The sequence below is a fragment of the Salvelinus alpinus genome, chromosome 1 (assembly GCF_045679555.1).
Source record: "Salvelinus alpinus chromosome 1, SLU_Salpinus.1, whole genome shotgun sequence".
NCBI classification, from domain to species: domain Eukaryota; kingdom Metazoa; phylum Chordata; class Actinopteri; order Salmoniformes; family Salmonidae; genus Salvelinus; species Salvelinus alpinus.
The window spans coordinates 52,259,308-52,276,402 of NC_092086.1; the positions used below are offsets into that span (position 1 = coordinate 52,259,308).

The window sequence follows — 17,095 nt, forward strand, 5'->3', positions numbered from 1 at the left end:
ACCTCATCGGTGTTAATTTTGGAGTAACGCGTAAAAGCACCGCTATAAGAAACTGACACCATTGTGGTTCCTAGAGAACAAGGACCTAAGATCATTCACGAACTAGAGGGAGCCAACATGGCCGAATGATGGGCTTGGTTTCGCGGAGCCTCCTCCAGGCCTGCAGAAGATCCGCCCACCCATGAGTCAGAGGATTTTGCGAGGTCTTCTAGAATGACAGCTCAAACCTGTCCACGTCAACACCAGAGAACCACTATGGAGATCGCGTCTCTGGTAAGCAAGCGGTAGGGATATGGCGCTTTAAACATATTTCTAAACGAGCATTACCTTGCAAACGCATGATTAGGCCTCGTCGGCCATTGCTTGAATAGCATTCATTATAGCCCTTTGCTGCGTAAGATGTTGTATTCAGAATTTTGCAGTATGGCCAGCCTAAGAAGTGATTGTTTGTGGTCTCTGACTGGCTGGATCTAATATTTTCAGGTACGATAGCAGACATTAGGAGGTACTGTATTCTGCACGACTATCGTTGTAATCTGAATGTAGTCTATGCGCTATTTGAGTGTAGCGTACTGAAATTCCACAACCAGCAGCAACATGTGTTGCACTTTTTCCTCGTCAATGGGCAATTGCTGTTGTACAAACTCGAACAGTTGCCAAATTATCCCAGAGAGAGGGTCATACTGTCTGAAAAGCTACCACATGTCACATATCTGGTATTATAACTCAATTTGTTATGATTTACACTTAAATTAATGGCATGAGGTGTCGGTTATCCGTTATACTTTTACTATAACTGTGACATCACCCTGCCCAAGCATTGAAGGGTGAACACTGAATATATTGTGTGCCACGTCTACGATATTTGGTTTCAACCGGAGGAGGTGCGTTGCGCAGCATTTTACGCTTACCAAAAACTTGGTTCCACAGGTGGGTTTTTCAAACAAAATATGTATAGAATAATTTTACACTTTTGAGCTAAACTCTAGACAGATTATCATTGTACTAAGATAAATGAACGTTTACGCTTCGACTTTACAGTAAAAAAAACAAACTAATTTAAACTAATAATACAAGCAGCGCTGGACAAGGCCGCAATTACTTTTCGTTGATTAACACCTGCTGTACAGTACTTGACCCCAGCCTCAAAAGATCTCTCTCGTTTATATACACTTTTTTTTTAAACTGATATCATTTTAACTGATGTATTGCTCTATGTAAATTGCAGTGTTTTTTGTTAGTAGGCAGTCATTATGGCTGCACAGTACAGTGTCTGGATGTGGACTTCAATAAGTTATGCACTCTTGATATTGATATTCACTGTTAATGCATAAAGTAATGTTGCACAAAGGACCATAGGACTTCGTTACCTGACACCTGCACCTCATTGAACTGTTCAAGGAATTAGTTCCACTATTGACTGTTTCTAATTGCCATAGACAGCTGGATGACTGGTTTGGACCTTTCCTCCAGTTCAACTCTAAAGTCCTGAATGTGATGTTCCTGGCCCAAGTTCTGTGATACACTTAGGCTCTGAGTCTGTGGTAGTCAGTGCATAACAGAACTTTGGCCCGGTTCAACCAAGACACCGTGGGATGGAAATAACTGAAGGATCTGGGACCATCGTCATATACACCTCTTCCTGATATTGTCGTTTTCCTCATGTTTTTGAATAACTTGACTGTATTATCATCACCAATATCATCTTCATCATCATGATCATCATCAATGCTCTAGTAATAACTGTTAGGAATGTGTTCAGTATGCCTAGGTCCTATGGAAATGCAAATTGTCCTTGATTCTGGTCAACATGTGGTCATACTGTCTTTCAGGAACCCTCACTGTACACAGTGAAAGCGGTCTTCATTCTGGATAACGATGGTAATAGACTTCTATCAAAGGTATGCTAATAACAGTTGTCCAATAGCGACCCACTTTGGTTATTGTTGTGGAGTCGACATTGTGAGAACTGCCCCAAATGAGCACTTGTTGTAGATGGTGTATTAATCATAACTAATGAATCTAATGTCTGTCTTTGTTGTGTTTTAGTACTATGACAAAGAGCTCTACCCCTCCATGAAGGAGCAGAAGAACTTTGAAAAGAACGTTTTCAACAAGACACACAAAGCTGACAGTAAGTTTTACCCCATAAAAATGTCCCTGCTCAGGAGACTATTGGAGTGGATAGTTGAGCTTGAGGCCTGATATTCTGTTCCATATTATAGTTTTAATGAACCACTAAGATATTTTTTTTTTTTTTAAAGCTTCTAGCAATGTGGTGAGAGTTGAGAAGATGTGCACTGTCAGTGAAATCAGTATCAACAGGATCATAATGTAAATCATTGCATATATGTACCAGTCTTCTTTGGCTTCTCGTCAATAGGAAACTGTGTGTAAAGCATTATTAGGTCACGACCCGTTGTACACACACCTTCTGTGTATCCTCCACCATAGAAAACCATGAGGCAGTGTTAGCTGTATAGTATTAGCCTGTGGCTCATCCCTCATTGGTTAGTTTGTCTAAAAGTTGAGAAACCGTATTGGTTCTTCAGTCCTCCCAAGCTCACGTTACAGTGAACAAAAAGGGAGGGAACCAGTTCAGCGACAGACAGCTCTCACACTCTTTTGTTCCAATGAAGTTCACAGCAGTCATCTGACACCCCGGGTCCACCTGCCCCTAAGGAGGATGCCCACTCTCTATCTCGATATCCCTCCTTCCTCTCCATCCCTTCTTCCCCACACACATAGGAGATTAGCATTTTATATGACAACACTCATTTAAATTGAAAGCCTCCATTATTGGCGACATCCATGAAACCTCTCACTTGGGTATGTCTGTATATGTGAATAAGGTGTGGATGTGCTTTAACATGTCAATAAAGATCACTTGGTGCCTTGAAATCTCAGCCTCTCGCTCTGTCTCGCTCTCTATCTCTCTTGCTCTCTCATTCTCTCTAAGCAGATGAGATTGCCTTCGTGGAGGGGATGACGATCGTGTATAAGTGCAGCATTGACCTGTTCTTCTACGTGGCGGGCAGTGCACAGGAGAATGAGGTAGGTAATGTGCTTCAGATGCAGAAGGAGTACAAGGCTAGACTGGTGCTTCAAAGATTACATTATGGCCCGGATCCTGACTTGAGATCCGCAGTCCGCATGCAACTCAAGTTTTTGCACTAATCTTGCATTGACATCAATGCATAATTCACACAAAGTCTGAGTTAAGCCGTCGCATATCAATTTAGAATTCGGATCTCAGAAAGCAACATGTCATTTGCAGTAGTGGTGCATGGGTAAACATCACTGGGGAAGCCCCCCCCCCCCTATTACTACCTGTGTTGTGATAATTGCGTTGTTTCATCTTTAACCTGCTAATTAATGTCTTGCGACCGTGATATATATATATGTATGTGTGTGTATGTATATATATGTGTGTGTGTGTGTGTGTATGTATGTATGTATATATACATACACATATGTGTATGCATACATGCATACATATATATATATACATACATACATACATACATACATACATACATACATACATGTATATATACACACACACATATGTGTGCCTGAAAGCCGAGACAACAAGAAGACTCAGTGGCAGAATAAATTCAGCCACACCTTTGTTTTATCACACAACCGGAGAGCAACCTCTGTCTGGTGAAATCCACAAAGCGCTGCCTCCACTATTCCAGCACCATTTCAACTTCAACATCATCAAGTCACCCCTGATAAGTCTAATACAGTGACAACTAAAAGATACCAAAAACAATTTAGTCCAATCAACGTAAGCAATATATGAATGATGTGGCTGTCCATGGTTCCAATTTCTGTGTGAGTGCGCATTCGTGCGAGTAGAAAAACATGTTAACTCACCCTACTTTTAGAGAAACGCCAATGCCATCCTCCTCTCTTTCATGTTGACAAAACGGTCTATCACTCTGTACAGTACACACTTATTTTTTGTTGTCCTAGACTACCTGGCAAAAATGCTTGCTAGCTAGCCTAACTTCCTTTCATAAGCAACGTTAGCTAGTTAACATTAGCCTACTACACCTAGCTACATATTGAACTTCCATCCTCTCAGGCCAGGGGCACAATGTATTAATTAATGGTTGGATCAGAATCGCCATTATAATCATTGGCCAGTACATTGGCCAATTAATTACAACCACAAGTCCAAATCCCTATCTCCATCCATGGCTAATTTAGGAAAGTGCCAATTTGAGCTAGCTAGCTAGGCACCGGAGGACAACAATACAATGATATGCAACAATTGAAGTTGTTTCTGTCAATGACGTATGCTCACTATGGGATTTGATAGGAGTGATGCGAATATCCAGACTGGCTTCCCTTTCTTTTTTTCTTTTTTTGGTGTTCCAGGACTATTCACAGTTGAGCTCAACGTTGATTGGCAATTTTTTCAAATACTTTTTAAATCAAGGGAGGCCAAATGCTCACTGACTTCCCTTGCATTCAATGCGACAGGTGGCAACATTGTCATACTAGTTTGGACCAGACAGCATCAGATAGATGGCCTATACGTAGAGAGACAGAGGGCTGCTGTTTGGCTCGCTCGGATGCTTTCTCCGGTGAGATACATTCAGCCTCTTTTGAAAATGGAATGAAAATTATTAAACTCAGAGAGACAAAAGATGTAAAAAAATATATACTCTATATATTGGTACATTTTTGGGGGAAGCCTGACTGCCCTTGGCATCCATGAATACACGCCACTGGTCATTTGTCGGCATGACGTCATCAATGGAGACCCTATATATAGAAAATGCCCATGAGAATAAATGGCTGATAATTAGATTTTCTTTAGCACTTCTTGTTGCTGTGTACATTGCTAGCGAAAGACCAGTCCCTTTATGGCATATCAGCATTTATATACAACAAGCAGAGTGATTCAACCACACCTGACTTTTTTTGCTCTCTCTTCCCCACACCCTTTCTCTGTTTATTTCTCCTGGCTTCCATCTATACCTCTCAATTATCTTGTTTTCCTTTCATCCTCCCCTCCTCCACTGCACCGCTCTCTCTTCCTATAGCTCATGCTCATGGCTGTGCTGAACTGTCTGTTTGAGTCCCTCGGTCAAATCCTAAGGTAAGCGGTCAAGTGTTGTCTATGTTGAAGTAACTTCACTTTTAAAATGTGAGGAGGTCAGTCAACCTTTAGAGGCTAACGATTGTAGAAACATCGAGGAGAAAAACGTGACAAAGTCAACAGCCACGCAAGAAACTATTATTCCATTTTTGGGGTAAATAATTAGTGAAAACATCGCTCTTGTAAATATGGGGACAGGTCAACAAAATTAGAAAAGTTCATTTCTGATTTGAGTAACTCTGGTGTAATTGTTTCCTTCATGCGTTCAAAATATGGGGAACCGAAACAGTTGATGCCCGCAGTAAGTTAGTGATTGTTTATTTTTGGGTTAAATTATGATAGGATGACAGTGACACACCCAGAGCCCTCTCAGTGTAGTGGAACAGCTTGACAGGGGCTGGAGCCGTTACCATAGAAACCAATGCAGTAGCAATGCAGGGAGGGAGAGAGTGAATTCATCTATTTGCTCTCTACTCATTTCATGCAGTTTTTCTCCTATTTAAAAAAAAAAAGCCAACTGTTTAGTATCATTTCAAGCCTTGACAACTGGTACTACAGGAAGTTAATTTAAGTCAGTGTTTGAAATGTATAGAATAGCCTACGTTGATATGAGCAGTAGTGTTCCCTACATTTCTGGTCACAAGGCAATGATACGAGACCCAATCGCAGATTGGGCTCCACGTACTAACTACAATTCAAGTCCGTCAATCAAGTTTTCTTCCTTCCAGGAAAAATGTGGAGAGAAGGTGTCTATTGGACAACATGGACGGAGTCTTCTTAGTAGTGGACGAAATTATCGACGGGGGGTAACGTATAGATTGCATTTGGATTACTGTTACATTGCTATTTGTGTTGATAATTGGATTCTTTCCCACATTTCTTGTTTTGAAAAAATGTTGGATTATTTGTGTCCTTGTTTAAAATTGTACTGCCTCGTTAGGAGTTATTAACATAATAATTTAACTGCACCCGCTATAACATCTGTTAAACTGTGTACACGACCAATAAACTTTGATTTGAGGTATCATTCATGGGATGGAGGTGGGAGTTACTGGTACAATATCTTGTGTTCTCTGAGTTACTGACCCTACCATTGTGTTACCAGGGTGATCTTGGAAAGCGACCCCCAACAGGTCATCCAGAAGGTCAATTACAGGGTAAGACATCTACAATCACTGACTGTGTCTACTGTATGGATGAATACGTAGATTCTGATATGGGTACAATACTCGAAGACACAGATGACTATAGGAAATTATGATATTTTCGGACCGACTGAGGTAGGGATTGTGTTTAGTGGATTGTTGTGGAATCTGATAACCTGTTTGTTTGAGGAAAATGAATTCACTTATTTGATGTCACAACACCAAATGCCAGTCTTCAGCCCCCCTCCCCACCATCCCCTCAACACCCAAGTCCATCTTCCTCTTACATGTGTCCTCTCTCTCCCCCGACCCCACCCATCTCCTCACACTGTCAGCTGGATGGTTCAGAGCAAGCCTACGGCTTCGACCTCTTTGAATACATCGTTGGTAACATTGATGGACAGACGGACAGAAGCCAGTGTGCATAGCAACAGTCTGCCCCTACAACCAGAGAGGGCGAGTGAGGGAGGGGGTGAGGGAGGGAGGGTGATCCAGTGCAGGTAACTGCATGGTGAGAGAGCATGGCACTTTAGGTTCACAATGTTGGAACAACCATCCACTAAGTCTGTCTTTGCTTGGGTTTGTCAGTGGTTAGACTGAGGTTACCCGGAGTGTTTCAAGGAGTCCGTATGAGGATCCAGGAAGTACCATAGGTGTTGGTACACTTTAAGAGCAGCAGGGCCCTTTGTAGTACTCCCTTGCACAATGCATGCCTTGTGTGAGGCAGCCATTTTGATTGGATTGCGGTGGTCATTGACATATTCACCAGTGTCAGAGTGCATTTACATTAGCAACGCAAGGCATCAAATGACTGTTATAAGGGTATTATGTTATCTTAGTTGTTGCTTGGTTTATGTGCTTGACTCTTTACACACATATAGCCCCTTATGGTGTGTGTGATTGCTATGACGTCATGTCCCCTCTTTTACTGTATCTATTCCAGGCGGATGAGAACCCACTGTCGGAGCAGAGTGTGGCTCAGGTGAGGTCATACACACGCACACACACACACACACACACACACACACACAAAGCAATGTCACTGCATATATAGACTATGATTATCTTTTCCATTGATACAGCTTTAGCCATTCATTTCAGCTCACACCTGTTGACATAACCTTCTATTCTACTGTCATACACAGTACATTAATTGCATATAAACTATAACATGATTCTTATCAGGGTTGGGGTCAGATCCATTTTTAATTTGAGTCAATTCAGGAAGTACACCAAAATTCCAATTATCTTCAATGCATTGGGAATTTGGTGTACTTCCTGAGTGGACTGGAATTGAAATGGAATTGACCCCAACCCTGATTCGTGTCTTTCCAGTTACCCATTTTCATCATTTCTATACTAAATGTTCTGTAGAATAAAGCCACAGTACACAATATATGGATAATTGTCTCCCAGTATTGTTCAATTTGAAAATGATGAAATATTACTACTCATAGTACCTGATTGTTTGAAGGTTGATTTAAAGGATAGGGTCCAGTTATGACATGTCATCATACTACAATAGGGTTTCCATTTGACTAAAGTCACTGCATTCAGACATAGATTCATCCATTTGAATCATGTATTCTTTATGAGTGCCAAACACACTGCATTCATACAGAATGCTTTCAATATCATTTTGCCAGCTTTGCCAGCATGTACTAACCTGCATCTGGATTTGATGCCATGCTCCCACCTGCATAGTAAATTATAGAATGGGCCATATTGCATGATCAACATGACTGCTGAATTGCTCTTACCTTCATGCAATGTTCTGCCTGTTACTTCCTCTTTCCTTCTTCTCCTAACCCTCTACTTTAACCCTCACAGCACATTACGGACAAATTGGCTATGACCTCCAATGTAAGTCCTCTCACTCCTCACCCTCCAACATGGGACATTTTGAGTCTCCTGGGGTGTGTTCAGAAGACCAGAATGTTGCAGATAGATATGAAGTGTATAGAATGGACACATCATGACTGTTCTTTACTGGGCATCTCTATGTGTGACTTTCAGACTGCCCTGTACTCCTGAGTCAGACCCTGCTTGCAAGGAAGGGTTCATATCCAAAGCTATTAACTATTTGTCTTGTGGCAGTTTCTCTCCCTTGTTGGAACCAAACGTCAATGACAATACCTTTCAATCCTCTAATAGAAATGGAATTGTCATGGTGCCTATATAAAAACACTAGACCTAGACAATAAAGCTAAAACAATAAACACTAACACTATACGAAACAGTAAATGACTGGAGGTAGACAGTAAACACTAGACACAAGTTCATCATTTTAGCTGGGTTCCTTGCGCCCCCTGGTGCATCGTTTTATGCTATGCATCTGTTTCAACAGCCAAAAAAATGCAGTTTGTTTCTCTTGTGGAATTTCATTTTAGCAGGAAGAGTGACATTTATAAATCACTGAGGCACACTTCCATCAGGTCATTGCCGATGTTGAATAGTATTAAATTGTGTTTCTAAGCAAGATGAAAATACATTTAAGTCTGCTTAGAGAAGCTGACTGTCACTTTTGTGTCTACTACACCAAATACACGTACAACGTTTGATGTTACACTTGCAAGTTTAAGGAGCTCATATTTCATGTAAATGATGAATGCGTGAGCAGTTCCATTCAAATTCACATTAATACAATAGTGACGCCTACTGGTTGAAGTGTCACAATGAACAATAAATATAACACACTGCATACTATATACTATATGATCTGTGTTAATGTTGTTTTTCCACACTCAATCTGAAAAAGTGTTCTCTCTGGGTTTTCTCTCTCCAGATAATGCAGTCTGCCAAAGAACAAATAAAGTGGTCAATACTCAAATGATCTACACCGCCTGTCCAAAGGTCAAATGTCTAACAGTGGAATGGACAGTACGAATTTATGTGTAAATATTAAAGGGTGTATTTAGCGTTTTATGCTTAAATAGGATATATGTATGGTAATTAGTGGCAAATATAGGCATTTTTCATATGAAGGCAAGCTGACATTTGTATGTAATTATATTGGAAATAATCTATTTAATTTATTTGATTCGCAATAAGTCGGAAGATATTATGCTAGATTATAGCATGTGATTTTGTTAATTTCCCTCAACTCACCAAAATACTCTGTTAAGAAATGTTTTAACCAAACCAAGAAAACAACTGCATTTTGTTGTAATGTGTGCAGGCCTACACAACTAGGGAAACTGTTGCTTAGGCTTCAATAATTCTGAAGTTATGTTACAGAGAACTTCATATTTAAAGTTATGTTATACTACATTTTTAAAGCGTTGTAAGTTTAACAGAAAAAGGCAATAGCCTGTGTAGTGTTACAGTAGTCCTGTTTCTATTTGAAAGTCAGGTTACCCCAGGTTAATTTATGTTTTAGATTTATTTTGTGTTCATACTAAAACGAAGTTGGTGTAGGTAGGCCTATGTTTTTTCTAAAGCACTGAGAACACCATTAGGACTATAATAATAACATATTTTGTTACTAGTCTAATGGACAAATACACTTTTAATATTTCAATTTTTAATGACAACGAAGAAGAGAGGCTAATATTTTTTTCGCTTTGTTGATTTCTATTGACAGCTTTTTTTCAAATTTAGTCTGCCTGTTGTCAAGCTAATTAAAATGTATATTTTGTGTTGTCAAAATGGTTCTTGTTCCATATATATCATACCTAATTTGACACTGTTTTTTCTTGTGTCCTCGAAAAGGGTTCCTGTGAGCAGTGAAGGCTGTAGCCCACAGTGTCTTTTGAAATGAATATTTTCAATGGTAATCTCAGTTGTGAATAGTCATGAGACATGGGGTGTGGTGTCGGTTTTGATTGGACGTGAGGGTCTTACGTCAACATCCCCCGCCTTCATATCATGAGCCAATGAAGCGTTTCAGATGTTAAATCTCAAAATGTGATTGGACGTGTCTGGTGCAGGGTGGAGCTTTCTATATTCCATATCACTCTGCGCTAAATATCGTTTTAATTGTTTCAATATTACGTGAAATTATGCATGGACAATGAAGATGTGTCTGTAGTAAATGTAAAGAAATTGATTACCATACAAAAGTAGCTTGTAGGCCTATTTTAGATTACATTGCGATGCTTTAGATTTAGGAATTGGTAGAACTGGTACGATATTATATAATTGGAAAACATTATAGATTTAAGAATTATTTCGATTTTGAAATGATAATGTTGAACGAGTTTGATGGCAAGAGGGCATGTAGGTCTCTTTAAAATGAATAATTGTTCAAATGTACAAGGAGCACCTGCTACTTTCATATAAGGATGGAAGAAACAGAAACGGATGAAATTCTTTATTTGGCCTACACCTCTAAAGAATCTTACTAACTCTCTAAATCTTTAGTTTACGATGTTATATGCAATTTTACTGCCATTCGTGTTTAGCCTATTTTCGTTTGAATTGCATTATAATTGCATCACAATTGCATTATAATTGAAACATTTTATTATAGGCTACCGGCTACACACGCTACAAAACGCTTGTCAATCTGGCGTTTTTAAATGTACCTATATGGAAATAAATGTTTAATAGGAAGACAAAGGCAACATATTCACTACACAGGGTATGTAAGCTATACATTGTGTTAGGCGACAGTGGTCCATTCATTAGTTTTAACGGCGACAAAAACGAAATAATCTTTTATTGAACGCATGAAATTGCCTGCTCATAATTATAATCGGCCTGATGATAAAACCTGTCTGCATACACTGTGCCCACCAAGGATTAGTTTCCCCAACCATGCCATTGCTGCCATCTAGTGGCCTATCACCGCCTTGCAGCATCTCATGTGGAGTAATTTCCTCTCTCCCCAATGAAAAGTCACTGAGGGATATCGTTGACATAGTATCAGAATGAAAAACTACCATGACAATCAATATCATTAAAGTCCAATCAAATATTTGAGGAATATTTCCATCTCATCATGGATTGCCTATAACTAGTGCCTTGTAAGGTAGGCCTATGCTTATAGCCTATCGGGTTTTTATTCATTACCATTAGGCTTAGTGCAATTTCCAGAAACATAGGCTACAGGTCCTTTTTCAAAACAATTTAAAGATAAAATAGAAATAGTGACACAGGGAATAACAAATAACAATAAAGAGTCAAAATCAAATGGCGATATACAGGGGGTACCAGTACTGAGCCGATGTGCAGGGGTACGAGGTCATTGAAGTAGCTACAGTGGCAAGAAAAAGTATGTGAACCCCTTGGAATCATAAAATGTGATCTTATCTTCATCTAAGTCACAACAATAGACAAACATAGTGTGCTTAAATTAATAACACACAAATTGTGGTATTTTTCTTGTCTATTTTATACATCATTTAAACATGGAAAAAGTATGTGAACCCCTCGGCTAAAAGCTAATCGGAGTCAGGAGTCAGCTAACCTGGAGTCCAATCAGTTGGAGACGTTGGTTAGAGCTGCCCTGCGCTATAATAAACACTCACACAATGTGAGTTTGCTTTTCACAAGAAGCATTGACTGATGTGAACCCTGCCTCCAACAAAAGAGATGTCAGAAGACCTACGATTAAGAATTGCTGACTTGCATAAAGCTGGAATGGTTACAAAAGTATCTCTAAAAGCCTTGATGTTCATCGGTCCACGGTAAGACAAATTGTCTATATATGGAGAAAGTTCAGCACTGTTGCTACTCTCCCTAGGAGTGGCCGTCCTGCAAAGGTGACTGCAAGAGCACAGCGCAGAATGCTCAATGAGGTTAAGAAGAATCCTAGAGTGTCTGCTAAAGACTTACGGAAATCTCTGGAACATGCGAACATCTCTGTTGATGAGTCTACGATATGTAAAACACTAAACAAGAATGGTGTTCGTGGGAGGACACCACGGAAGAAGCCACTGCTGTCCAAAAAAAATATTGATGCACGTCTGAAGTTCGCAAAAGAGCACCTGGATATTCCAGTAGCAAAATATTCTGTGGACAGATGAAACTAAAGTTGAGTTGTTTGGAAGGAACACATAACACTATGTGTGGAGAAAAAAAGGCACAGCACACCAACATCAAAACCTCATCCCAACTGAAAAGTATGGTGGAGGGAGCGTCATGGATTGGGGCTGCTTTGCTGCCTCAGGGCCTGGACAGCTTGCTATCATCAACAGAAAAATGAATTCCTAAGTTTAGCCTTACATTCTCCTGCAAAATGATCAGTACACAGTGATGTACTGATCCGAACTCACCATCCTTTGTAAGCGCCTTGTGGTTGGGTGCTTTGCAGTTGCCGTACCAAGCGGTGATGCAGCCAGTCAAAACTCAATGGTGCAGCTGTAGAACTTTTTGAGGATCTGAGGGCCCATGCTAAATCTTTTCAGAGGGGGAAGAGGCGCTGTCGTGCACTCTTCATAACTGTGTGGGTGTTTTGTGGAGCATGTTAATTCCTTAGTGATGTGGACACCGAGGAACTTGAAGCTCTGCCTCATCGTTGTCGGTGATCAGTCCTACCACTGTTGTGTCGTCAGCAAACTTGATGATGGTGTTGGAGTCGTGCTCGGCCATGGTGTCATGGCTGAACAGGGTAGTACAGTAGGGGACTAAGCAGCGCTCACCCCTGAGGGGCCCCGTGTTGATGGTCAGCGTGGCGGATGTGTTGTTGCCTACCCTCACCGCTTGGTGGCGACCCGTCAGGAAGTTCACGATCCTGTTGTAGCGGGAGGTTTTCAGTCCCAGAGTCCTGAGCTTGGTGATGAGCTTTGAGGGGACTAACCTGCCTAAAAGACAATCATCCCGTAGCACTCACATTTATAGCCATGACATTTCTTTGAAAGGCTGGTCACCTGTGGGGGTGGTATGCGAATTGGAGTGGGTCCAGGGTGATGTGAGCCATGACTAGCCTTCAAAGAATTTCATGGCTATAGATGTGAGTGCTACTGGGCGGGAGTCATTTAGGCAGGTTAGCTTGGCATTCCTGGGCAAGGGGACTATGGTGGTCTGCTTGAAACAAGTTGATATTACAGACCAGGTCAGGGATAGATTGAAAATGTCAATGAAGACACTTGCCAGCTGGTCAGCGCATGCTCTAAATACACGTCCTGGTATTCTGTCTAGATCTGCGGCCTTGCTAGGAAGCTTGCGGCTGGGTATCCCGTTGTAATCTGTGATAGTTTGCAAGCCCTATCACATTCGTTGAGCGTCAGAGCAGGCATAGTAGGATTTGATCTGTATTGACGCTTTGCCTGTTTGATCGCTCGTCGGAGGTCGTAGCTGGATTTCTTATAAGCGTCCGGAATAGTGTCCCACTCCTTGAAAGCGGCACCTCTATCCTTTAGCTTAGTGTGGATGTTGCCTGTAATCCATAGCTCTGGTTGGGGTATTTTCGTATGGTCATGTTGTCGATGCACTAATGGAACTGGTGACTGATGTGGTAAACTCCTCAATGTTATCAGATAAATTCCGGAATATATTCCAGTCTGTGGCATTACATGGCATTAATTGGTTAATTACAGAGGATGATACATTTCCTGAGCGAAAGGGTCCGTCATAACATCCTCTATCTCTCTTGTCCTTCGCTGCACTCAGCACAAGCTAACGTCATCAACGCACCAGTTGACTGTGAGCACGCGATGCACGTGTGCCACATCCTCAGGAAACTCGCAACATCCATTATGGCCTTTTAGAAGCGAGGCGTGAGTGTTTTTAATAGATATCAGATACATCTCCATCTGTCACAGCGAACTCAAAAGCAACCCAGCTGGCCTTTTTATGAGATCATTTTTTAAAGCCTACTAACATCTGTTTACCGGACGTTTTCTCAAATGTGTTCACGTTCCGCCACTGTCTGAACTGTATGGGCAATAAAACCCACACAAACACGTGGTTCCGTCATCTCATATCAGACAGAGGCAGAAGAGAATGCTGAAAGGTCAGCGATAGTTCAACTTCACGAGAGGAAGAATAAAACAACAACAACTGTAGGCTAGCAATAGCCCCATAATTAAATTAAAACAGACACTTTAATACACATCAGATATTAATTGTTTTTTTTATGGATTGATAGACCGATAGGCCTTGGCCTATCATATAGGCTTTTATATATATATATATATATATATATATATACAGTAAATATAGAGAGAGATTAAAAAAATACAAATGCCTTTCACAGCCAACTTCATTTGAGAACCACAAACCCACAACGCCACCCTTTGCCATAAATACCTAAAAAAGACAACAGCTTATTTAGGTTGTATGATCTTTAAGCAGCTTGAGTTCAGAGAAGTGGCCATATCATCAGTCAAAATGTGCCCTCAAAAAGCTGCCAGTGACTGGTGAGAGGATGAATGAGGTGGGGGGAAGATGGAGAGAGTGAGGAGGACTCTCTGGCAACACAACCTCCCTAGCCCCCATCCCAGTGACTCCCACTGACAAAGCCTAAGTGGCAGTGGGAGTTTGACAAGGGGGTTTCACACAGGGATAGGCTACAATATGAGAGAGAGAGAGAGTGAGTGAGAAAGAAAGAAAGAAAAATACAGAGAAATGGAATGAGTGAAAGAGAGAAAATACACAGGGAGTGAAATTGAGAGGGAGTGAGAGAGGAAAGCATTGATGGGAGAGAGAGAGAAACTATGGACAATAGACATGCACACACACACACACACACTGGCTCTGCAGCCCCGGGGTCTGGCCTCCATCAAAGCAGGTGTGACGTAGAGGTGGGAAGCGCACACTTACACACATTCAGCCCCCTTTGTGAGAGAGAGCCAAGTCAAATAGGGTGAATTATGTTACACAGATCTGACAGAGTGACAGGGGGTGATTTGTACAAGCCAGGCAGAGGCAGTGCATGGCCATGATGGGGCCATGGTGCTCTGGGTAATGGGAGGGGTTCAGGAGTGGAATGGGGATTTGGGGCTGGGATTCCTAAGATACGTGGACCGCAGTCGGGCCGTTGGGTCAGATTCTCCCAAAGCTGGGTCATAGGATTATCTAGGGAGCACTTAGCTAAGACAACACTGGACAATGTTACAGACAGACATAGAATGTGGTTATGTCATTCTGTAAATCCTGCCCTTGTCCACTCAATGTATTTTCCGTCTGTTGTGTTGTGTAATGTTACTAATGTGTTATTAACGTTTTTAATGTTCTTAATGTAGGCTACTTAAGTAGTTGGTATTGACAAAATCTAATTCAGAAAGGACCCCCACATAAATAGGTGTGTATATTATTTCTTTCTGCCTTTCTGTTCCCCTAAAAATAGGCCTACATCCCAATACTCAAGTAATCTAGTTAGATCAACTCCATGCCTGGCTCCACCAATACGCCTATAACATCAGCCTCAAGGTTTGTTCTGCTCAGTTTAATTTAGTTCCATAAGATGATCCAGCTGGCTCCCAACTGTCTATGTGACAGATGCAGCCCAGGTCCTATATATATATATATATATATAGCCACGAAGTGCAAAGGCTGACTCTTATTGGTTGGAATGTATTACCATATCCTTTGCTGATTGGTGGGTGACCTGACATTGACAAATTGGTCTACAGCTGATTGGATATTCCAGTGATGATGTAAAAGTGGGCTGAGCTGGATGGAGACAGGGAAGGGTGGGGTGGAATAGGGGGTACACTGTCAATCATCAACTGTGGTCAAAGACGTGCTATTTTTTGTTTTCTTTAAATAAGACTGTGGGATTACATATAGGTTGTATCTGTAGTCTAACGTCTTGTTAATGAAGAATAAAAATGGAAAGTGCTTTACTGCTAAACTAGCCTATGATAATTAAAACATTTTATGCAATTACAATTTAAATAAGATCGTAACATTTTCATGAACTACACTGTATTTTCTAGGCTATAACTGTCAAATGCCTCTGCCTTATTGTTGTACACTTTAATGTGAGCCCTTCCACCCTGTGGGTCTATTATTGACGGTCTGTGGAGTATAGACCATAATCATTTTTGCAACTATAATTTGACTGATAGTAGTCCCTATATCTATTATGTTTTAATGAGTGCATTGGTTTTAATTGAACAATCAATAACCCCCTTCCCAATCTAATTATCTTGCAAAGATTGAATTCGTTGAATATGAAAGTTTAATTTCATATTCTCACCTGCACTATGGAAGCACAATATGTCCTAAAATGTGCACATTTTTTACTCTCCAATATTTTTCCATTGCCAAATGCTTTAGTCTGTGAAATGTCATATTTAATGTCATCTTGAAATGTAATTACATTTATATGAAGTTCCAGCTGGACATATAAAATTAATTATCACATCCACACCGGGTTGCGAACGACGCCATAAAGAATACGGACAGCCAGTATTCGAGGCCAGTCATTCTCTGTGCCCCGCGCGCCCTGGCCCGTGGAAACAGTCGGGTCTGTTTCAACAGAACACCAGTCCTGTCTCCTGCATCTTGTCAAAAGTCGAGCCAGGCTGCCAAACTCTCGTCTCTCAATCAGCGACGGGAGGACCACATGCTCATTGGGGCCGTTTTTTTACCCTAGCGTGCCACATGCTCCATTTCAAATAAACAGCCCTGTTTGGCGCACCAAAGCCAGCCATCTGCCCAAACAGAGCGCGCGGGATATAAATGATGGCCCATTCTTAAACAAATAAACTCGCACACAATCTCAGCCCGCGGACCCACACAATCTTCGTAAAATGGAGCCGAATTAGAAAAAAGAAAACGATTTGTCGTCTTGAAAGGTAAACAAGGCGACAGGTTTCTGAAAATATGAGGTGACAGGCGGGGCTGAGAGGTTTCACAGAAAATATAATAAACAGGAAGTCAATCAAGCCAAAGTAAATTCGAGCCTTATGTTGGAAATTAAAGGCTAAAGTAGGCTAACCTA

General features: G+C 41.0%; 1 protein-coding gene across 7 annotated transcripts; it reads left to right on the forward strand.

Moving 5' to 3' along the window:
• The first annotated feature begins 60 nt into the window (after nucleotides 1-60).
• On the forward strand, nucleotides 61-9,909 carry LOC139580222 (coatomer subunit zeta-1-like). Of its 7 annotated transcripts, none has more exons than XR_011676011.1 (11): nucleotides 131-273; nucleotides 1,833-1,901; nucleotides 2,050-2,134; nucleotides 2,960-3,054; nucleotides 5,061-5,116; nucleotides 5,845-5,922; nucleotides 6,222-6,273; nucleotides 6,597-6,717; nucleotides 7,205-7,243; nucleotides 8,092-8,124; nucleotides 9,047-9,100. XR_011676011.1 is itself a non-coding variant. In XM_071408804.1 (10 exons), exons 1-10 carry the CDS (start codon nucleotides 214-216, stop codon nucleotides 9,092-9,094), a joined length of 612 nt encoding a protein of 203 aa, XP_071264905.1. In that variant the 5' UTR covers nucleotides 61-213; the 3' UTR covers nucleotides 9,095-9,909. The 7 variants fall into 7 exon arrangements, 4 of the variants coding, with proteins under 4 accessions (XP_071264905.1, XP_071264901.1, XP_071264889.1 ...); XR_011676016.1 differs by having other exon boundaries at nucleotides 2,963-3,054; XM_071408804.1 differs by lacking the exon at nucleotides 6,597-6,717 and having other exon boundaries at nucleotides 61-273; nucleotides 2,963-3,054; nucleotides 9,047-9,909.
• The last annotated feature ends 7,186 nt before the right edge of the window (nucleotides 9,910-17,095 follow it).